At 34.2% G+C, this 18,228-nt stretch overlaps 1 protein-coding gene across 2 annotated transcripts; it reads right to left on the bottom strand.

Moving 5' to 3' along the window:
- Positions 1–30: 30 nt before the first annotated feature.
- On the bottom strand, positions 31–18,228 carry LOC129254007 (RING finger protein 151-like). Of its 2 annotated transcripts, XR_010292651.1 has the most exons (6): positions 17,761–18,200; positions 8,346–8,715; positions 7,650–8,115; positions 7,110–7,306; positions 1,940–2,442; positions 31–1,873 (listed from the first exon to the last, which is right to left on the bottom strand). XR_010292651.1 is itself a non-coding variant. In XM_064095125.1 (5 exons), the coding sequence occupies exons 2-4, from the start codon at positions 8,514–8,516 to the stop codon at positions 7,116–7,118; spliced, it is 828 nt and encodes a 275-aa protein (XP_063951195.1). In that variant the 5' UTR covers positions 8,517–8,715; positions 17,761–18,228; the 3' UTR covers positions 31–2,442; positions 7,110–7,115. The 2 variants fall into 2 exon arrangements, 1 of the variants encoding a protein (XP_063951195.1); XM_064095125.1 differs by having other exon boundaries at positions 31–2,442; positions 17,761–18,228.

The following is an 18,228-nucleotide window of genomic DNA, read 5'->3' as shown; positions in this document are numbered from 1 at the left end:
AAAAACAAGACGGACGAATACAAACACATGTAATTGTTTCTAATAATTTATTGTTGAAATAGTAATTTCAAGCACCGTCACGAATTAATTAAATGAATACAGTAGAAAACTTCACACTGATATAATCATTCAAACATACATTTCAATAAATCTTTTCACGATTAAATAATTATTAATGATGAATAACAAGAGAAAGTATGAGGCACATCCTGTCATGCACACACACCAAACTAACTCCGATCCGAAAATATATTTTTCTTAATGACATAATGTATTTGGTCGGTCTGCAGTGGGTTTCGCCGGTAGGCATACGGTAATACAGAGTGTAACTCAACTTTGACCCCCTTTGACCTCAAGTTGGGTTTAAAAGCAGATGATTTAATAAGGTTTGCGATTATTTTGACATCTCATGCGAGCATCTCCCACATTATCGTGTCAATTAATATAAATGCCAGGATATTAACGACTCAAATGACTAAATATCTCGCGTTTCAAACATTGTCAGATCATAAATGAATGCGTATGTAACATTCATTTTCAAACAAGAGAAAGATATATCGGGGCGGCGGGGCTTCTCGCATGAGACGTCACACATTGTAAACCTTCAAATTTATAACGTTGTTGTTCTTTGATATTCGAAAAAAAAAGTTCGTTTATGTTCTCATTTTTTATGTCAAAATGGACTTGAATAGATAGTCAGAAGCACCACTTACATTGTTTATCGTCTTTAATTTGGCACAGAAAATATCTCAGTCATTGTGATATTTGAACCATTCCGGAATACGGCTGCTATTTATGAAACTATGCCTTGCGATGGCCTTTATAATATGCTTATTATTAGAAACCGCAATACATCGGTGACATAGTATATATAGATGATTACGAGGTCCGAATTTTCCTCTTATCCCTTTGTATAATGTGATAATGATAATATTTACTTAGGACGTAAAAAAGGGGAAAAGAATAAGTTTATACAGAATTGGGAAGAGGAGGGGGGGGGGGTGTAAGGAGGTAGAAAGAGAAGGGGAGTGGGAGATGTATAAAGAGAGAAAGAGAGAGAGGGGAGATACAGAGAGAGGGGATGATAATGTAATAAAATTTGTAGAAGTATCGATAGAAGTGAAGAGTGTGTAAATGGGGGGGGGGGTGGATAAAATCTTTCTCCCAGAGAATAAAGAAAATAACATAAGGGAACATTAAAAACAAACTGTTACAATAATGATAGGAGTAAATACAACCATTAATAATATAGGCGTGAAATCTAAAAAAAACAATTCTATTTATAACCCAAGCAAATATGTCGCTTATAATGCATGACTATGACTTGTGATCGGAAGTTCCTAATTTTTGAACAATTCTAGCAGAATAAAATATGCTCACGTTAATGACAGACACTTCCTAGCTGGATGGGGCATTGTGAGTAGGTCAGGGAGTGAAGGGTGAGGGGGTTGGTATTACATCAAGCAAAGAAGCAACATATTGAATAATGATTAGGTGTACCAAATCTGTACCTTCACCACACTATATTAATCACAATAACAACCGTAGAATAAGAATAGTTCAATGTACAAAAACAACTAAACATTCAATTCATTTGTCTCCATTTTGTGCAAAATACAGATCGCTTTAGAACAGGCTCTCATTTTTTTGTTTACAACCTGTTAAGTTATCATGAATTCGTACCTTACATGTATGTAGTTATATATCATGAAAATTTTACAAATAAATGCTTTGAATGTGACTTGTGCGATACAGCATGACTTAAAGCATTGAACTAAAATTATGGTAGTCATCCTTTTATTGCGAGTGAAATATTAATCTGGGACCCGTTTCATAAAGACTTACACCTGTTGTAACTTTGACATTGTGGCAACTACCATGGCAACAGGGCTCAGTAGCCAATCAAAATAAAGGTTACCATGATAGTTGCCATAATGGCAAAGTTACACCAGTTGCAACTCTTTATGAAACGGGCCCCAGATCTGGGGAGCGTTTCAGGACTTGTCGGTCGTTTTATCCGACAAGTCCTGTTCTATCCGACAGTTACCATAGTAAGAGTGCTTCTTAGCCAATCAAAATCAAGGAATGTTGTCAGATCTGACAACTTGTCGGACAGAAATGTTGATGAAATGCTCCTCGTATTAATATCAATATTTTGCAAGTTTATTCGGGTTTCAATTATGGAAAAATCTTGCATTTCTTTCCTTTCACTCTCGATCTTTTACATCTTCGAACTGCATGAACTTTCTGAATGAAATATAGCTGAAACACATCGAGTCTCTTAATTGCTGATGCATATAGGCCTAACAATATAATCAAATTTAGATATTATACAATTATGATTGAGGTATTAACGATTCTAAAAATATATATAAGGCAGCAGGTAGCTTTCTAGATGAATGATTGTTGGCAATTCTTTTGGTCTGACGTCTTGGTGTAGATCTGTATGAAAAGAGACGAATGTAAGAAGAGATATTTAATCAGAGTGGATCTGGGTCCCGTAACACAAAGATAAGCGATTAAACGTACGCTTGATCTTTGCGATTGATTGTATGTTGTAGCCAATACAATCTATCGTAAAAAAATAAGGTTCTACGATCATTGCTTAGTTTTGTGTTACGGACCCCTGGTTACGATGAATGTTTATTATTTCTCCGCGAGAATCCGGATTTCTCTCTTTTTTTTGGGGGGGGGGAGTGGTTGATTTTGTCTTTTTTAAATTAACTTTTTGAGAGAAAATACCATATGGAGAATGATTATCTTTTCATTCGAAAATTAGGTCATTTATTTTGGGCCTGTCAAAATAAATTATTCATTCATTATAAAAAACTTTAATTAAAAAAAGCAAGAAGACTGATTCCACAATGCTTGCATAGCCTATTCTAATAGCATTACCTTTTCAGCATGTATTGACATTGCTGTTTATCAATAAATATATTGATAGCCACAATGAATTAGTAATGAAATACAGCTACACTAATTCCTACAAATCATCTTATTGATTTTAAATAAAATTCAAAATTCGTCATGATATGTAGGCCTTATTAGCAACTTGTATTCAAATTTTCCTTCCATGAATATTTCATTCACGGGTGGTAAGACGTCCATTTGTGTTTTTCTATTCCGGTTTTCTATTCTTACCTAATGTTCAGCCTCATCTAATAAGGATTCCCTTTAACACAATTACACTCACTTCATCGAAGCCTCAGTCGCTCTGTTCCTTTCTTAGACTAAAACATGAATGGATCACTTACAAAATACCATAACAGAGGTCTAATCACGTTACAGCGTCAATGTTGTTGAAGGGGGGGGGGGGTAATATGTCATGACATTCGACGCCTGGGCAAATTGTAAGCCATTTATATTAGATATTCTTGACGCGTTGATCCCGTGAAGCTTATACCCCACACGACGGTTACTCTGTATTCTTCAATGTCATAACATTTTGATGTTGATCGTGACAAATATCAATAAAACAGAAAATCTAAGCAGCTATACATTATAACGACTGTGCATAGTTTTGTGCACAGTTTGATTTAAACTAATACAATCCAAAACACACCAAGTAATAAAATACACTTAAAGGTCAAGTCCACCACAGAAAAATGTTGATTTGAATAAATAGAGAAAAATCAAACTAGCATAACACTGAAAATTTCATCAAAATCGGATGTAAAATAAGAAAGTTATGACATTTTAAAGTTTCGTTTATTTATGTCCCTCACTCGCTATTTTTTTTTTTAATTGTTTGAATAATATAATATTTCATTTTTTACAGATTTGACAATAAGGACCGACTTGACTGAACCATATAGTATTGAACAATGGTTATTCCACATGTTCAGGGGGGAATAAATCGTTGTTTCAATTGACAATCAGGAGAAAATTATAATATTTCATATTTCATACAATCCGATTTTGATGAAATTTTCAGTGTTATGTGTGTTGGATTTTTCTCTTTTTATTCAAATCAATTTTTTGTTGGGGTGGACTTGTCCTTTAAACAAATAACGAACAAACAAGCCAACAAAACAACGAATCACATTGTTATAGGCCTATATCGAAGAGATTTACCAGAAACTTAATGATGGGATAACAAAATATTGATGGAAATATGGAGATTTTAGTTCCGATTGTTAATTATAAAAGTTCACGGGGTGACTTACTACGTGAATGTATTTTCTTAGCAACGAAAAGAAAGAGGGAGAGAGATATAGAGGGGGGGGGGGGGGGGATGAAGTAACTTTGTGCACGCATATTCACTCATATTTCAGTCAAAGACAAAGATGGGCTAAAACAAATTTGAAAAACTAGCTGCAATTTTCTTGAAAGTGACAAATAAAATTGCATGCCTGTCTGGGAATCTACAAGGGGGTTTGAAGCATACAGACTACAGACAGACGCGGGCTGGATATTCGATGTCACGGTACTTCATCTTTGTGTAGCCTTCTTTTGAAAATGAGTTTCATCTAAGATGTCAAGCTCAGTTGTCGTAATATCTTGTTACAATATACTGTATGTACCAAGGGTGTAAAACACATTTCACAAACATGTGTATAAGGCCTATGTTACCTGTATAATACATGTTTAAAAGACATTCTTCTGATTATCATGTTTATCTTATCCCTTTCTCCAGGAGATGAGGAGGGGGAGGGGAATTTCTCCTCCTCCTCCTCCTCTCCCTTCTTTCTCTCTTTCTTTCTTTCTTTCTTACTTTCTTCCTTTTTCCTCCTTTTCTTCTTCCTCTCCTTCTTCTTTTCTTCTTCTTTTCCTTCTTCTTCTTCTTCTTCTCCTTATCCTTCATATTCTTCTTCTGCTTCTTCTTCTCTCCCTCCTCCTCCCCTTCTTCTTCCTCTTCCTCTTCTTCTTCTTCTTCTTTTTCTTCTTTTCTCCTCCTCCTTCTTCTTCATCTTCTTCTTATCCTTCTTCTTCTTCTCCTCCTTCTTCTTCTTCTTCTTCTTCTTCTTCTTCTCCTTCTTCTCCTTCTTCTCATTCTCCTTCTCATCTCTACTTCTATTCTTTTTCTAAATCCAAACATAATCCATGTACTTGTATAAGAAAATAAAACATGCGCTGTGTTATATTACGGTACATACTTACCAAGACAAAATAATTAAAAATACACAATAAAACAAATCAAGTATTACATTAAGTCAAAGAGATCAGATGAAGAAAAAAAAATCACAAATAAATCGATTGGAGAATGATTTAAGTTAAGACGATATACAGACACGATCGATATAAAACTATTACAAAATTTAACAAAGTAAGAAAAAAAAAAGACTAATAAATACTATTAACTGATGAATTAGGGAATAATGCATAAGAGCCTTGGATATAAGACTAGACAAATTTTACATTTTTTATAAGTACTTTGGTGATTTAGTTTGAGAATTCCTGAGCTCACCCTATGCTTGCCCTCTTTAAACATGACCCATTCTGAAATGGGGTTGCGTGGTTACTAGAACAGTAAATAAACATACTGGAGTACATTTCTGAGTTCAATAATGATACGAATCACATGATTTCCAAAGTTGGGGCAACTATTGTTTATTGTTTATTTTCTTCTAAGAACAAGTAAACTTGGAAATGAGAAAACTACAGAAATGTCACGTTGAAAATGAATAATTTGATAACAATCGAACAGGCAGGCCTACAACACTGAAAATATCGACAAATAGAACGTAAATATGAAGTTAAGGTTGAGTTGAAATATATTCATTTCATCGCGGTAAACAGTAAACATCATTATGTAATATCGACATTTCTAAATAATTTATCCACAAAGTAATCTACAGAAGATATAACATAATGTATATACTTTAGATCTATCAACCGTATCAACCAAAAATGGAGACAAGTCACATTGAGTGAAATAATGTTATCTTAAAGGACAAGTACATCCCAACAAAAAGTTGATTTGAATAAAAAGAGAAAAATTCAACAAGCAAAACCCTGAAAATTTCATAAAAATCGGATGTAGAACAAGAAAGTTATGATATTTTAAAGTTTCACTTAATTTCCCAAAACAGTTATGCACATCCTGGCCGATATGCAAATGGGGAGACTGATGACATCATCCACTCACTATTTTTTTTGTATTTTATATATGAAACATGAAGTATTCTGATTTTGTCCTCATTGTCAAGTGAAACAACGATTAATTCCTCCCAGAGCATATGGGATTAGCATTGTTTAATACTATATGGTTCAATCAAGTTGGTCCTTATTGTCAAATCTTAAAAAAATGAAATATTGTATAATTCAAACAATAAAAAACAAAAGAATTAGTGAGTGAGGGACATCATTGACTGTCTCATTTGCATGTCACCGATTTGTACATATCACTGTTTTGTGAAAAATAAGCGAAACTTTGAAATGTCATAACTTTCCTTTTTTACATCCGATTTTGATGAAATTTTTTAGTGTTAAGCTAGTTTGATTTTTCTCTATTTATTCAAATCAACATTTTTCTAGGGTGTATTTGACCATTAAAGGACAAGTCTATCCCAACAAAAAGTTGATTTGAATAAAAAGAGAAAAATCCAACAAGCACAACACTGAAAATTTCATCAAAATCGGATGTAAAATAAGTTATGACATTTTTAAGTTTCGCTTAATTTTACAAAATAGATACATGCAAATCCTGGTCAGTATGCAAATGAGTGAACTGATGACATCACTCACTCACTAATTCTTTTGAATTTTATTATATGAAATATTTTAATTTTCTACTATTGTCCTGTAACACAAAGTTCTATTCTGCCCTGAACATGTGGAATTACCCTTGTTTAAAATTTTATGGTTCAGTCAAGTTGGTCATCATTGTCAAATCTGTAAAAACTGAAATATTGTATAATTCAATCAATAAAAAACAAAAGAAAAAGTAAGTGAGGGACATCATCGATTCTCTCATTTGCATGTGACTAAATTGTGCATATATAACTATTTTGTGGAAAATAAGCGAAACTTTATTATGTTATAACTTTCTTAGTTTTCATCCGATTTCGATGAAATTTTCAGCATTGTGCTTTTCTGATTTTTCTCTATTGATTCATATCAACAATTTTCTGAGGTGGACTTGACCTTTAAAGAGTATGGTATCATACCTTATGTTATAGCGCCGTAACCATCTCTGTCTTCTTACACACCCTACACGTATTACGAGCTGTCTCTCCCTCGTTAATAGATTTAAGGAGCTCCTTCAGCTCCTTCCGCTCCAGCTCCAGGGCCTCCATGTGCTGTCTCCTCTGGGTTTCCAGGGCGTTCATTACACGGAGCTCATGCTGGAGACTTGTGATGTCTCCTTTGAAGAAAAAAAAACGTAAACAACCTTTTTAAAAGACAAATCCACATTCACTGATGTTTGTAGCTGCTTGGTATGTTAAAGAAAGGCTATATCAATGTATTTGTTCATCAAGATTTTTTTTTACACGAGGTTAAAAATAAAAGCATAATTTTATTCATCGTGACTTGGCTATTTTTCAAGTGATGAAACAAACAAACAATTGGGAAAAGGAAGAAAAGAAATAAAGACTTTGGAAAAGAAATGGCTTAATGTTCAAGTGTATAAATTTGAAGAAAAAAAAACGAAGGGAGAAAGAGAGAGATGATGGGTGTGTCATGGGGGTGGATTGTGTGATTTATACCTCTGAGTTGGTCCATCGTTTGGTGCATGGTGCCCACTTTTTCAACCATATGGGCTCTCTGTGAGTCAAGCCTCAACTGCATCTCATGTCGGAGATCCTCCTGCTTACATATCATCTCCGATCTCAAGAGCTCAAGTTCGGTTCTAAGTTCAGACACGCAGTTATGGGATTCGAGTTCTGAGCTGAGAATGGTTAGCCCACAGCCATTTGGGCACTTGGAGCTACGGTAGCTGCAATTGGCTAAATGGGAATCCAATAGACGACGCTCCAGAATTTCTTCACAACCCCGTGCTCGGTTCGGGCATTCGGCGGTTCCAAAGGAACATTCTGCTTCATGTCTGCTCAGGACTTCAAGACTGCAAACTTCAGAGCAACCGTTGTCGGCATTCACACATCGAAGTCGAAGTTTGTTCAGGTCATTGCGCATGTACCGGAACAGAGGTCGAAGGTCACATTCCTCAAGATTCTAAGGAAATGAAATAAGGGAAATGTGAAGTTTTGAGTACTTTGTTTTTAAATTTCGGATAATCTTTGGTTTTTGCGACAGTGATTAAGTTGGCTTACAAAGAAGGATTACATACGAAGCAATATGTTTCATGAAATGAAACAGAAAATACATCAGATGATTATTGTGAATCTATAGGTTTAGTGATATTGGCGCTACATACATGTATGAACAAGTCCTTGATGACGTACCTGTCTATCCTCTGGACACGTTCTCTCATGGACAAGCCAGCCATGGATACATGTTGCACAGAAGGCATGTTCACACGGAGCTTGTAGTGGCTCCTCCAGGACATCCTTACAGATGCTGCACATGAGACCATCCTTGATTGGTCCTAGAAATCGATCCTGGTCGTAACCCATCGCCAGATCAGATCTGATGAAACCAGGGCTGGCAAGATGGCTATTTGAAGGCTGGTGTGGAATGCTACCAGTTTTCACAGTTGATCCCGACGAGGTTGGCAATGAACAGTGTGTAAACTGCCGAGATATACCATTGGTGTCGCAAGGAGGAACGTCAACGAGACGATGAGTGTCACCTGAATCACGCCAAGACCACGCCCTGAAATAAACGGAAGGGGGGGGGGGGTTAGAAGACAGCAATTACTTCGACATCATCAACTGCGTATAGCATAACAGAAACTTTTAAAAAGTACAAACACAACGTGTTGATTCACATTATTATATTAGGAGTGGTGAGACTTTTGTGAGCATAGAACATAATATTATGTAAATACAATAAAAAAAAACCTGTGCGGTAAAGCATACTCTGGTAAATTGTGAGTAGCCGAGATATTTTCACAAACATTAGAAAAAATGAAGCTTGAAATCGCCTTGTCCCCTCGCCTGTAGATATTACAAATAGTTCACAAATGAATTAATCAGAGAAAAAATTTCACAAATAATTCCCAACATTCATGGTGAAAGAATTTCACAATTATCTGCTGAATATACATACTAACATAATATTTCACAGCCGTATACATAATGTTGATGAAAATTATCCACACACAAAAAAGTGAACGATGCGAACGCGAAGAGAAGTAATTCGACTTCTGAAAATAGACCTACATAATGTCGAATACTTATTCAGATAAGTACACATCAAAACTCAATATACAACTATGTTGACAAAAGCAGTTAAATCAAATTGATACCATTTGATAGCTTGTAAATGAGATATGAATATACCATTATTCACCACTTAATTGCTTGTAAAAGATATCTCAGGTCAGTTTTGCCCTCAGCCTCCCGATTTATTGCTACTGCTACTCATCACAGAAATGTTTGAAGATTCGAAAGATTATGAGTGTACAGTAATGGAGGTCAAATTCGTGGTCAAATTACTTCCATGGTTAATTTGCTTTTTAGATCGTTATCTTCTGTGCATTATTTCGTAATTAAATATTGTTGATTAATTTGGTTAGGCGCAGCTGTTCGTACACAGTCAGAGGAATAAAGGTATAATTTATGAAACACAAATTTACACGTTTATTAATTCTTTCCTAACCTCGTTCAATCAAATAAAAACGTTTCGAATGGTTAAATATTAATAATCTATAATCTTTACCTGAGAAGTATATAGGAAACAAACTATTTCGATGAAATGAGATTATATCTACTATATCGTACTATATTGTTATCATGATTATTCTACTCCTACTGCAGCTGCTTTACTAAAGAATAACAATAATTCATAATCATAACACATAACATTTGTAATAGTATAAGAAAAATAAGGACTATGATAGGGCTAAGAATGATATAAGAATATATCTATATAGAGTGTATTAATAATAATATTTTGAAAGTAACATGTCGTGGACCATTTTCGTTTATGTGGTCATTCTGACCTTTGCGATAATAATCTTGTCGACAAACTTTACATTACACTCATCAGTGTTATAACCAGTTTACCGATGTATAACAAGGGCAAAAGTCATGTTTATTCTTCTTTAAGTTGCTTTGAACAGCATCAAGAATAATGTTTGTTCGAGCTGGGCAGGCTTGTATACAAAACTAAGAGTTCTACAATTATCTTTATTCTGTCTTAACATGTCAAATACCTCGGAATTGTTCGTGAGGCGTTAGGCACAAATAAATGGATTCCTGAGATCGAAAAGGACAGTCATCAACTTTCGATCTGATGAAAAAAAGTTATGCAATAAAATATCTTTCATGAAAATCTCTCTCTCTTAATTTCTGCTTTAACATAATGATGTCAAGTGCCATTTGAATCTAAACAGATTACCCCTATTATCAATGCAATAATGTATTTGAATTGTTTTATCTCTATCATTAGAACATAATTGACAATTGATTAATTAATACTAATTATACCTAATTAATATCAAAATTTTCAAACCGGGTGCTTCGATCAACAGTACCCTTGGTTGAGAAAATAGAAAACGGCCGATAAAAGCCAAGTACATAATTATGGGTGTAGACTCTATGCACCCATCAATGTAGGTAGTTAGTCCATGGTCTCAGAAATAAAAAATCCCACCAGCATAATTAACTCGCAAACCATTATGAGGCGCCGAATGTACCAATATTATATAGAACAATTATTTGTTATATAATCATTATTTATTAAATAATAACTATTATTTATATATAATTTACATTTTATTTGTAAATAACTACTATTATATAAAATATCATTTCTAATTATTTATATATAATTCCAAGTAATACTTCATTATTTGTAAATAATAATAGTTCGACATTCCATTATTTATAAATAATGATTATTTGTTTTTCATTATTTATAAATAATGATAATTTGTTTTTCATTATTTATAAATAATGATTATTTGTTTTTCATTATTTACAAATAATGATTATTTGTTTTTCATTATTTATAAATAATGATTATTTGTTTTTCATTATTTATAAATAATGATTATTTGTTTTTCATTATTTATAAATAATGATAATTTGTTTTTCATTATTTACAAATAATGATTATTTGTTTTTCATTATTTATAAATAATGATTATTTGTTTTTCATTATTTATAAATAATTTGTTGAGTTTTCCATTATTTATAAATAATGATTATTTGTTAAATAATGAAAACGTCTACTTCATTATTTATAAATAATTTTTTCGAGTGCACCATTATTCTCATTATTTATAAATAATCATTATTTAATGTTCGAGTTTTCCATTATTTATAAATAAAGATTATTTGTTAAATAATGAAATATCTACTTCATTATTTATAAATAATAATTTTGTTTCAATATCCCATTATTTATAAATAATCATTATTTATAAACAATTTTTACAGTTTGCCATTATATACAAATAATCATTATTTATATACAAATAACCATTATTTATTAAATAATGGAAAACTCGCTATAACATGCAAATGTGGGACCGCCCATGATATGAATATTCATGATGCGATTTCCTTTTTCGTGATTTTTCTTCACAAATTTTTGTCCATTTCCTCTTCATAATGACATTTCTTGAAGCAATTTTCTAGGGATATGGTCTGATTGTAATATTCTTCATTTTCTATATAACTTCGTCTTCGTAGAAATATCAAAAAGTGTAATTTTATACGATTTTTCCTACAGTTCACAATCCCCATAGGCGCGCGTGTACGGTAGGGACAACCGGTGAATCGACGGAGTGCTCTTCATCGAAATACTACGTTGGTTGGTCCCCGGAAGTGGCGGGCGGAATTTAGCCCGAATCCTCGATGGAAGTCGATCAAGTGCATATGAGCTGAGAGAGTGAAATATCAGTGTACTTGTACAGGCCCTTCTACTTTTTATAAATATTTCTTGTTGCTTTTTTTGTTAAGTTAATTTTTCCTGGTGTAGAGATAAGTTTCAGTTCTAATAATGCACTTCAAATACATTTTGGAGTGTCTGTTTGAGGCGTTTGGGGCGATTTCACCCTGGCCCCAAAATGCTCGCAACGACAATACGGGGGCATGATGACCCCTAATTTTTTAAAAACTTATTTTTCTATTGAAAATTATCACAAAATTCACCAAAAGTGTGCACGAAAGCCTTCGTATTTCACTTTTAAAACTCCAAAAAGTGCCCAAATGACAAGCTTGGTCGCTTCGCTGTGTCGCTTTCAACTTGAGAACGTTTACGCGTCTGCTTCACCCCCCGAAAGAAATTCTGTGAACGGCCATGCTCAAAAGAGCATATGGCACATTGATTTATGTATACTTCATTTTCATTATTTTTATCTCATTATCATCATGGCCTTACGCAGAATTTTTTCCAGGGGGGCCGGGGCCGGAGCATGACGCGCGTAAACTTTCTCAAAAAAATCTTGAAAGCGAGACAGCCACGGGACCAAGCCCAAATGACAAGCTTAATTGGTCGCTTCGCTGTCTCGCTTTCAACTTGAGAACGTTTACGCGCGTCTGCCCCCACCCCCCGAAAGAAATTCTGTGAACGGCCATGCTCAAAAGAGCATATGGCACATTGATTTATGTATACTTCATTTTCATTATTTTTATCTCATTATCATCATGGCCTTACGCAGAATTTTTTCCAGGGGGGCCGGGGCCGGAGCATGACGCGCGTAAACTTTCTCAAAAAAATCTTGAAAGCGAGACAGCCACGGGACCAAGCCCAAATGACAAGCTTAATTGGTCGCTTCGCTGTCTCGCTTTCAACTTGAGAACGTTTACGCGCGTCTGCCCCCACCCCCCGAAAGAAATTCTGTGAACGGCCATGCTCAAAAGAGCATATGGCACATTGATTTATGTATACTTCATTTTCATTATTTTTATCTCATTATCATCATGGCCTTATACGCAGAATTTTTTCCGGGGGGGGGGGGGGGTGGGGGGAGCAGGACGCGCGTAAACTTTCTCATAAAAATCTTGAAAAAGCGAAGCGACCAAGCTTGTCATTTGAGCTTGGTCGCGTCGCTGTCTCGCTTTCAAGATTTTTTTGAGAAACTTTACGCGCGTCCTAGCTGCTCCCCCCCCCCCCCCCCCGGTAAAAATTCTGTGTAAGGCCATGATGATAATGTGATAAAAATAATGAAAATGAAAGTATACATAAATCAATGTGCCAGGCTCTTTAGAGCATGGCCGTATACAGAATTTCTTTCGGAGGAGGGGGGGGGGGGGGGGAAGCAGACGCGTAAACGTTCTCAAGTTGAAAGCGACACAGCGAAGCGACCAAGCTTGTCATTTGGGCACTTTTTGGAGTTTTAAAAGTGAAATACGAAGGCTTTCGTGCACACTTTTGGTGAATTTTGTGATAATTTTCAATAGAAAAATAAGTTTTTAAAAAATTAGGGGTCATCATGCCCCCGTATTGTCGTTGCGAGCATTTTGGGGCCAGGGTGAAATCGCCCCAAACGCCTCAAACAGACGCTCCAAAATGTATTTGAAGTGCATTATTAGAACTGAAACTTATCTCTACACCAGGAAAAATTAACTTAACAAAAAAAGCAACAAGAAATATTTATAAAAAGTAGAAGGGCCTGTACAAGTACACTGATATTTCACTCTCTCAGCTCATATGCACTTGATCGACTTCCATCGAGGATTCGGGCTAAATTCCGCCCGCCACTTCCGGGGACCAACCAACGTAGTATTTCGATGAAGAGCACTCCGTCGATTCACCGGTTGTCCCTACCGTACACGCGCGCCTATGGGGATTGTGAACTGTAGGAAAAATCGTATAAAATTACACTTTTTGATATTTCTACGAAGACGAAGTTATATAGAAAATGAAGAATATTACAATCAGACCATATCCCTAGAAAATTGCTTCAAGAAATGTCATTATGAAGAGGAAATGGACAAAAATTTGTGAAGAAAAATCACGAAAAAGGAAATCGCATCATGAATATTCATATCATGGGCGGTCCCACATTTGCATGTTATAGCGAGTTTTCCATTATTTAATAAATAATGGCATTATTTAATAAATAATGGCATTATTTAATAAATAATGGCATTATTTAATAAATAATGGCATTATTTAATAAATAATGGTTATTTGTATATAAATAATGATTATTTGTATATAATGGCAAACTGTAAAAATTGTTTATAAATAATGATTATTTATAAATAATGGGATATTGAAACAAAATTATTATTTATAAATAATGAAGTAGATATTTCATTATTTAACAAATAATCTTTATTTATAAATAATGGAAAACTCGAACATTAAATAATGATTATTTATAAATAATGAGAATAATGGTGCACTCGAAAAAATTATTTATAAATAATGAAGTAGACGTTTTCATTATTTAACAAATAATCATTATTTATAAATAATGGAAAACTCAACAAATTATTTATAAATAATGAAAAACAAATACAGTAATCATTATTTATAAATAATGAAAAACAAATAATCATTATTTGTAAATAATGAAAAACAAATTATCATTATTTATAAATAATGAAAAACAAATAATCATTATTTATAAATAATGAAAAACAAATAATCATTATTTATAAATAATGAAAAACAAATAATCATTATTTGTAAATAATGAAAAACAAATAATCATTATTTATAAATAATGAAAAACAAATAATCATTATTTATAAATAATGGAATGTCGAACTATTATTATTTACAAATAATGAAGTATTACTTGGAATTATATATAAATAATTAGAAATGATATTTTATATAATAGTAGTTATTTACAAATAAAATGTAAATTATATATAAATAATAGTTATTATTTAATAAATAATGATTATATAACAAATAATTGTTCTATATAATATTGGTACATTCGGCGCCTCATAAACCATAACCATTTTCATTGAGTTTGAAAAGGAATTTGAATTCAGATATTTGTCAATAACATCATCTGAAAAGAACCATAGATCGTACGGCAAGTATATAGCTTTGTAGACTTAAAGGACAAGTCCACCCCAACATAAAGTTTTGAATTGAATAAAAAGAGAATAATCCAACTAGTATAACACTGAAAATTTCATCAAAATCGGATGAAAAATAAGTAAGATATGACATTTTTAGTTTCGCTTGATTTCAGAAAATAGTTATATGCACATCCCGATCGGTATGCAAATGAGGGAGCTGATGACATCACTCATTCACTATTTCTTTTGTATTTTATTATGTGAAATATGAAATATTTGGGAAATATTCTAAATTTCTCCTCATTGTCCTGTGAAACAAAGTTTATTTCCCCCTGAACATGTGGAATTACCATTGTTCAACATTTTAATGTTCAGTCAAGTTGATCCTCCTTGTCAAATCTTTAAAAATTGAAATATTGTATAATTCAAACATTAAAAACAAACGAAATAGTGAATTTTTTTTTTTATTGAGTGACATCATCGATTCTCTCATTTGCATGTGACTATATTGTGCATATAACTATTTTGTGAAAAATAAGCGAAACTTTAAAATGTCATAACTTTCTTATTTTACATCCTATTTTGATGAAATTTTCAGCATCATGCTTGTCTGATTTTTTTCTCCATTGATTCAAATCAATATTTTTCTTGGGTGGACTTGACCTTTAAAACACAAAACATTTTTCATCTCACAAAACGCAGAGCGAAGAATATATAGGGCCATGCATGGGCCTACCAATGACTTCTGAAATTCGAAAATGTAAATGATGGAGATGAAGAAACTATAGAACATGCAGCGCTTACCTGGCAACTGCTGTGAAGCAAAATAATGAGGAGAGGACGGATCATCATCACCAAATCAGAACAGCCATGGAACAAACCAGACAAGATATCATTCGGCATAATATCTTCTCATCAAATATCCCTAGCAAAACTATTTTGCTGTTTTCCATCCTGTGTACATGGCAACAACACTCCACACCCACTCAGCATCATTGCTGCTGGTATAGACATGATAGAGAATAAAATCCACAACTAGATCGCTATGTGTTATGGTTTATGGCCCGGGTTTTAGATCAGGTGACCCTTTTCACGAGACGTCATGTCAATGATTTCCAGTGGAAAAAAGTTGCTCTCAGCCAATCAGATCCAAGGATTTCAGTAGCTTTTGAACAGTTTCACTGACGAAAAGGTCCATGAAACGCTTCCCTCGGAAAAGCACGTAAAGGTATGTGTTTTGGAGAATGTATGATGTGAATGACCTCTGGCCCAAGTTGCTCTCAGGAGAAATACCCATGGGAGACAGGCTATATACCCTACCCCAAACTTGACCTTAACCGAGAGAGAATTTATGATGGAAATAGATCGAATGCTAGTCTTAAATACGAACAGCTTGACATAAGTGACATTAAGTAATAAGTTTCTTACACTCATAGACAAAAGGAGTGAATTGGATAAAGGAACCCTGGAGAAAAAAGATTCCCAAAAAGGTTTTTTTACGTGAGCTCAAGAACCTTAAATGATTTTATGAAGAACCTAAAAAGGGATCCAAATACGGGACAAGCATAGAATCCTCCAAGAACCACCTCTTCTAACCTCTCTCGACCCCTTCCCCAGTGGCGTACCTTGGGTAACGGCATGGGGGGGGGCACCAACAAAAAAAATCGTGTCACTTACACTTATTGGGCGCGCAAAGCGCGCTCAATAAAATGCTGAGAGAGACTTTAAGATTTTTAAGGACTACATGTATGCCGTAAACAGATATGTATCTCACTGATCAAATAATGCGAATGCGAAGCGCGAGCCGCTTTTGTTTGATATTCAGACCTTAAAAAAAATGGATATTATAAGCAAATGTTTGTAATCATGATACATACCTGTCTCATTAAACAAATAATGCGTGCGCGAAGTGCGAGCTGAAATTTTTTTATATGTTAACCCCCAAAAAGGTTGTATTAAGGATTTTTTTTTAAAGAATTCATGAAGAGCATACATATCTCATAATCTCACCATAATGCTGATTTTGGTAGAATTACAACGATGCACATGAAGCACTTTTAGAAGTCATTGTAATCTTGAACATGATATGTATCTCACTAATCAAATATTGCGAGCACGAAGCGCGAGCTGAAAATTTGTGAAATTCAGATCTGAAGAGGGGCATTCTAAGGCTTGTTTTTAAGAATTCGCTAAGACCATACGTATCTCACCAATCAAAAATTTAGAGCGCGAGCTGAAAATTTGTGGATATTCCGACCAGAAAAAGGGCCATTTAAGGACTGTTTTTAGGAATCCATAAAGAGCAGACATATTTCACCAGTTCACTAATGTGAACGTAAGCGGACTGGAAATGTTTTATATTCAGAGTTTAAAAGGGGGCAATCACTTTGAGTATAGTCATAAAAAAAAGAGTGCCACGACATAAATCAATAATAACTCGAAGCGCGAGGGAGGTCATGGTTTCTGTGTTTCAACGTGTCCACAGTACTTTTATTTCATTTCTCTAGAATAAGTTTCAGTAACACATAGGTTGGCATACTCGGTATAGAAATTATCATAGTCTTACCTCCACCAAATCCCGTCTATCATTGTGCCACCCGGGATCATCATAAACACTGATTTCTAAGATCAATCACCACCAAATAAGGCAGACAAACGCAATGTAGACACCCACTGGAAATATAGATCTAAGTTCTACATAATTATATGGACATACATTTAGCATGTTTAGGCATAATTATGTTATCGTTGATTTTACCTTGTATGTTATAGAAGAATTTACGATGGTGTCAAAGTTTATCTTGTCACAAAACTTCTCCAGCACCATTAAAAGCCTGAGGACCTGAGGACGTCGTACATCACATGGATCCCGATACGTGTGTTACACCAATCACTAACTTATAAGAAAACAGATTGCCCGTCATAACATCGGGAACTCGAGAGTATATCAATCAGCATGATCCATTAGGCCAATATTCATGACCCGGGATTCATGACAAACAAAATTAACGTCCTTATTTTCGTCCTATATTGGCAGCCCCACTTTCCAGCAGAAATGGAATGTAAAACGCATTCAAAAGGCGTGTTTTCATATTCACTATAATTCTATGGATTCGCAATAAGGCATCGACCCTGGGTGAATAGAAGAACGTGTGGATTAGCCACTGTTTGCGGTCCATTGTTACACCCCTCTGACGTAACGCATTTTCTGTGCTATTCATAGGGT

This window comes from Lytechinus pictus, chromosome 2, assembly GCF_037042905.1.
Source record: "Lytechinus pictus isolate F3 Inbred chromosome 2, Lp3.0, whole genome shotgun sequence".
NCBI classification, from domain to species: Eukaryota; Metazoa; Echinodermata; class Echinoidea; order Temnopleuroida; family Toxopneustidae; genus Lytechinus; species Lytechinus pictus.
The sequence above is the reverse complement of the archived record's forward strand: the minus strand, read 5'-3'. Positions and strand labels throughout refer to the sequence as shown.